Below are 3,846 nucleotides of genomic sequence, written 5' to 3'. Positions count from 1 at the left end.
AACACCATACCTCTTCGTAACATGAATACACACACGCAGACAGACACACATTGCACTGCCTCCCTCCCTTGCTCTAACCCCGTGGACTATGTCTACATTGTTGTAACAGTAATTCCACTCTTTCTCTCAGCTCACATTTAATTAGCTGCACTGGTTATCACAATGTGTGACTTCTGTGTCTTCACAGAGACAGTGGCGTCTGGGAGGGCAGTTGTGAGAGGGGGTTGAGGCACCAGTTTAACATGGCTTATACATGCTGAATAGAAAACACAGGGCTGCATGCTAGCTTTGGGCCAGCATGAGTGGAAATATTGTCTGAGGAGAATACAACAGCTTGTACAGTAACTTGTTGTCATCCTAATCTGTCATTGTACTTGTTTTCACTTGTAAACAAAAGAAGCAAGACTCAACATGGAGCCATTTATGAGGAAAGTGTTTTGGTGGCTTTGCCCGTGGCAATATACACTCTGTTGCTAGTTTACACCGAGGTGAAACTAATAATAATTATACAGCGCTGCAATGAATCCTAACTTCTTGACTGTTAAAATGTTCAGTTTTTGTTGAAACTGTTTCAGAGAGATGCTGATTTAACTAAATGATCATTTTGGAGACAGCAGATTGTGGTGCTGTTGAATTGTATTGCATTATACCGAGAGGTGTTTCTAATATTTTGTCCACACCATTTACATGTGAGGGTACTAAATATTAGAAAAACCTCATTTCATTAGCACCACAGATTACAGCATGAAGGTAGGATTTATTGCAGGGCTGTTGTATGAGGCTGCACTAAAATTACTTTTATTAACTGATTCTGTAACAGACATGATGTGTGTGTTGTGGGGGAACCATGTGACTTGTAGCCCCAGTGGGCTTAGTATTTTTAATTTAATATAATTTACCATTAATTATTTAGCTGTAATTTAATTATTAACACAGACAGTAATTTAATGTCTCCGTCTTCTCTTTAAATGTCTCCGTTTTTACAGTAAGAAATGGACTGTCTTAAAAATTCTTTCTCTTTTTTTTTGTAACCACGAGGATATCGAGGAGGGTTGGTTGTGGGGTGGGAACTGTTTTGTTGTGTATTTTTTATCTGTTCAATACCAGTAAAAAGAGTGTTTAAAAAAGTAATGGGCTGGTGTCTGCAACAGTATTAAATAGGGATGGGAATTGATGAGATTTTATTGATACCAATTCCATTATTGATTCGGGCCGATTTTTTATCGATTCCCTTATTGATTCCTGTTCAGTTTTCTGTGTGCAAGCCTGAAAACAAGTCAGAAAACCTTCTGTTATAGGTAAAAGGAATTACAACCTATTTTAATAATCTTGTGATATTTTGGTCTTTTTCCTTCATTGTATGAGAAAGAAAAATCCTATTCTCTACATCTCGGACACGCTTTTAAAAATCAAAGTGTCTCTCCATACAGGTCTTACATTACGGGACCTGTGAGTTTACTGATAAACATTTTGTTAATTGGGGCTGTAATTGTTACTAGGATATGGGGTGACAATCACACATTTGTGCTCTGGACGGGATCAAAATTACTGGCCAGCACGCATAATATTGCAATCACCATTAGATCCATCTACCCTAGAGAAATAAATCTCATCAGCACTGCAAAAGGATGTTTTCTTTTTGTGTTCAGGTATGTCTGCGTGCACCTACAGTATGAAGCAATGTCAGTGTGCAGTTGATTGATTGGTGGCTGATCCAGGGGTCTGTCGGTGATGCTCTACTGGGTGTGCGAGACCACCTTGGTCCAGCAATCATGATTCACCCTAATCAGCAAATCTCAAGTATTGTTGGATGCGATCAAGCTTCTTGACAACCACCCATATCCCCCTTTGTCACTGCTACTCTGTGTATGTATGTATGTATGTATGTGTGTGTGTGTGCGTGACTGTGAGAGAGTTTTTAATTGTCTGTTTTTAAATGTTAATGTGTATACTTGCCTGCTTTATCAGCCTCTGGCGGGGGAAGGAGAGCTTGTTTACAAGATGTTTTTGTTGGTCTAGTCTGAACCGCTTTGCTCTTATCCTCTCTCTCACCACAGCTGGCTGTTCCATGTCTGCTATGATCATTAAGCTGTGATCATTATATGACTTCTAAAGATACACAGAATATGCATTTTTGTCTCCTTTTAACTCATCATATACAAGTTGGTTTTATACTTTTTTCGTTACAGTTTTGAAATTCATGTTTTAACTTGCACTTAAATCTTATAAATCACAGTGTAAACAAAGCTTTTAATTGGACTCTACTGTTACAGCAGTGGGGGACCATTAAACAAATAGAGTGAAGCTTTAGTAGAGAGGACACCCCTGCACGATTCCAGATTTAAGATTTTTATATTGTAACTAAAGAAGAACACCTTGTCATTATCATGTAAAATGTGCAGTCTGCAGTGCTAGTGTCCTGGAAACACAGACTATGGGTCTACATGTCTTATTTGATGTTGGAGCATATGTGACTGCTGTGACTGATCTCTCGTTTGCTCCTGTAGGTGAAATCGGTGAAGACAGGCTCGGTATTCTGGACCATCGGCTGTTGTCTCTCCTATTTCTACATGGTAAGAAAATAATCCACACACAAACACTGACACAGACACGCTAGAGTTCGTGGTTACCGTTGCCTAAACTTATTGGACCTAATCATCCCTTTTTTAGCTGGGAATTATAATTCAGGATCACACTATCACTTGTTATTCTGCACTGCTAGCTTTCAAATAAACTGAGTGAAAGGTGATATACAATATATCATCAGATATAGAGATAATATTTTTATTCATGGTTTAAGTTGTTTTTTTCAGTTTGAACTTGTATGCATTTTACACAGTTCTTAAAAACCTTTTTCCATTTTTTGTCCTATTATTATTTAGGTAAGAGAAGACACAAATCTATTCAAAGCAAAAATCTCAATCATCCATCATAAGCAAAAAGGGTGGTGATTCTTAAAATGTAAAATGTAGAAAAGCATAAATATTCTGTATTTTTGCGTGCATAACTGTTTTATATACTACGCAAGTTGAACACACTTGCACTAACAGATTCTGTAGTGCTTTGATTACAAGACTGGACATCAGAAACACTGCATACCCATACAGTACTGCAGGAAAGACGGACTTCCTCCCTACTATGAAATTATTATAATGTAACACAACTGCTCCTGAGATGATAGTCTCGGGGCGATTTTCCTCTGTCCACCATAGACATGGCAGTGCATGGAGAAAGTGGAAGAGAAGTTCAGCCAGTGTTGTCTGCATTATTTATGAATTCAGACACAAGCCCATCAGGGGCTTGATGAGATAGATGAGATAAAATGACGATCCAGGCACACTGCCTCAGCGACAGATTGTTTGTGTTTGTGTGTGTGTGTGTGTGTGAGTGTGATCGCCTATGAAAATCTCCAGCTTCTTGCTCATTTCAGGCTTAATCTCTGTGGCCAGCAGTGAGACAGATATCAAATGAAACAGATTGCCGAAATCCAGCTTCATCGATCACACTGGGCTACAGCATCCGGAGGGTGGGGACTGGAGAGAGGAGAGTGATGGAAAGATGAATAGAACAGGAGACAAAACGGAGGAATGAGATAGACAGAGACAAAGGAACAGAGAGAGGTGTGGAAAGATAAGGATAGAGGGGACAGAGAGAGAGAGATGGAGAGAAATACAGAATGATAAGACAGGAGAGAATATATTGTGATGTGTAACTTCTGCACGGTCTTAGTCAGCAGCAATGGGAACATTGAGTTTTCTTTCTTCTTATTACTACTTTCTCTCCTTCACACCCTCTCTCCTCAGTGATATGAAGTTCCTCTGTACTATCTCTGCAGCCCACCAACTG

The 3,846-nt window shown here is 39.2% G+C and overlaps 1 protein-coding gene across 1 annotated transcript in view; it reads left to right on the top strand.

Moving 5' to 3' along the window:
* Positions 1 to 3,846, top strand: part of LOC118343040 (dolichyl-diphosphooligosaccharide--protein glycosyltransferase subunit STT3B-like) — a 69,641-nt gene that overhangs the window by 43,182 nt on the left and 22,613 nt on the right. The window contains exon 4 of the mRNA XM_035681764.1: positions 2,508 to 2,573. Coding sequence (XP_035537657.1) covers positions 2,508 to 2,573 — 66 coding nt within the window. The remainder of the gene's footprint in view (positions 1 to 2,507; positions 2,574 to 3,846) is intronic.

The sequence above is a fragment of the Morone saxatilis genome, unplaced genomic scaffold (assembly GCF_004916995.1).
Source record: "Morone saxatilis isolate NCDOM2014 unplaced genomic scaffold, NCSU_SB_2.0 Contig9, whole genome shotgun sequence".
Classification (NCBI taxonomy): domain Eukaryota; kingdom Metazoa; phylum Chordata; class Actinopteri; family Moronidae; genus Morone; species Morone saxatilis.
Note: the sequence above shows the minus strand (reverse complement) of the source record. Positions and strands in the feature narration are given on the sequence as shown.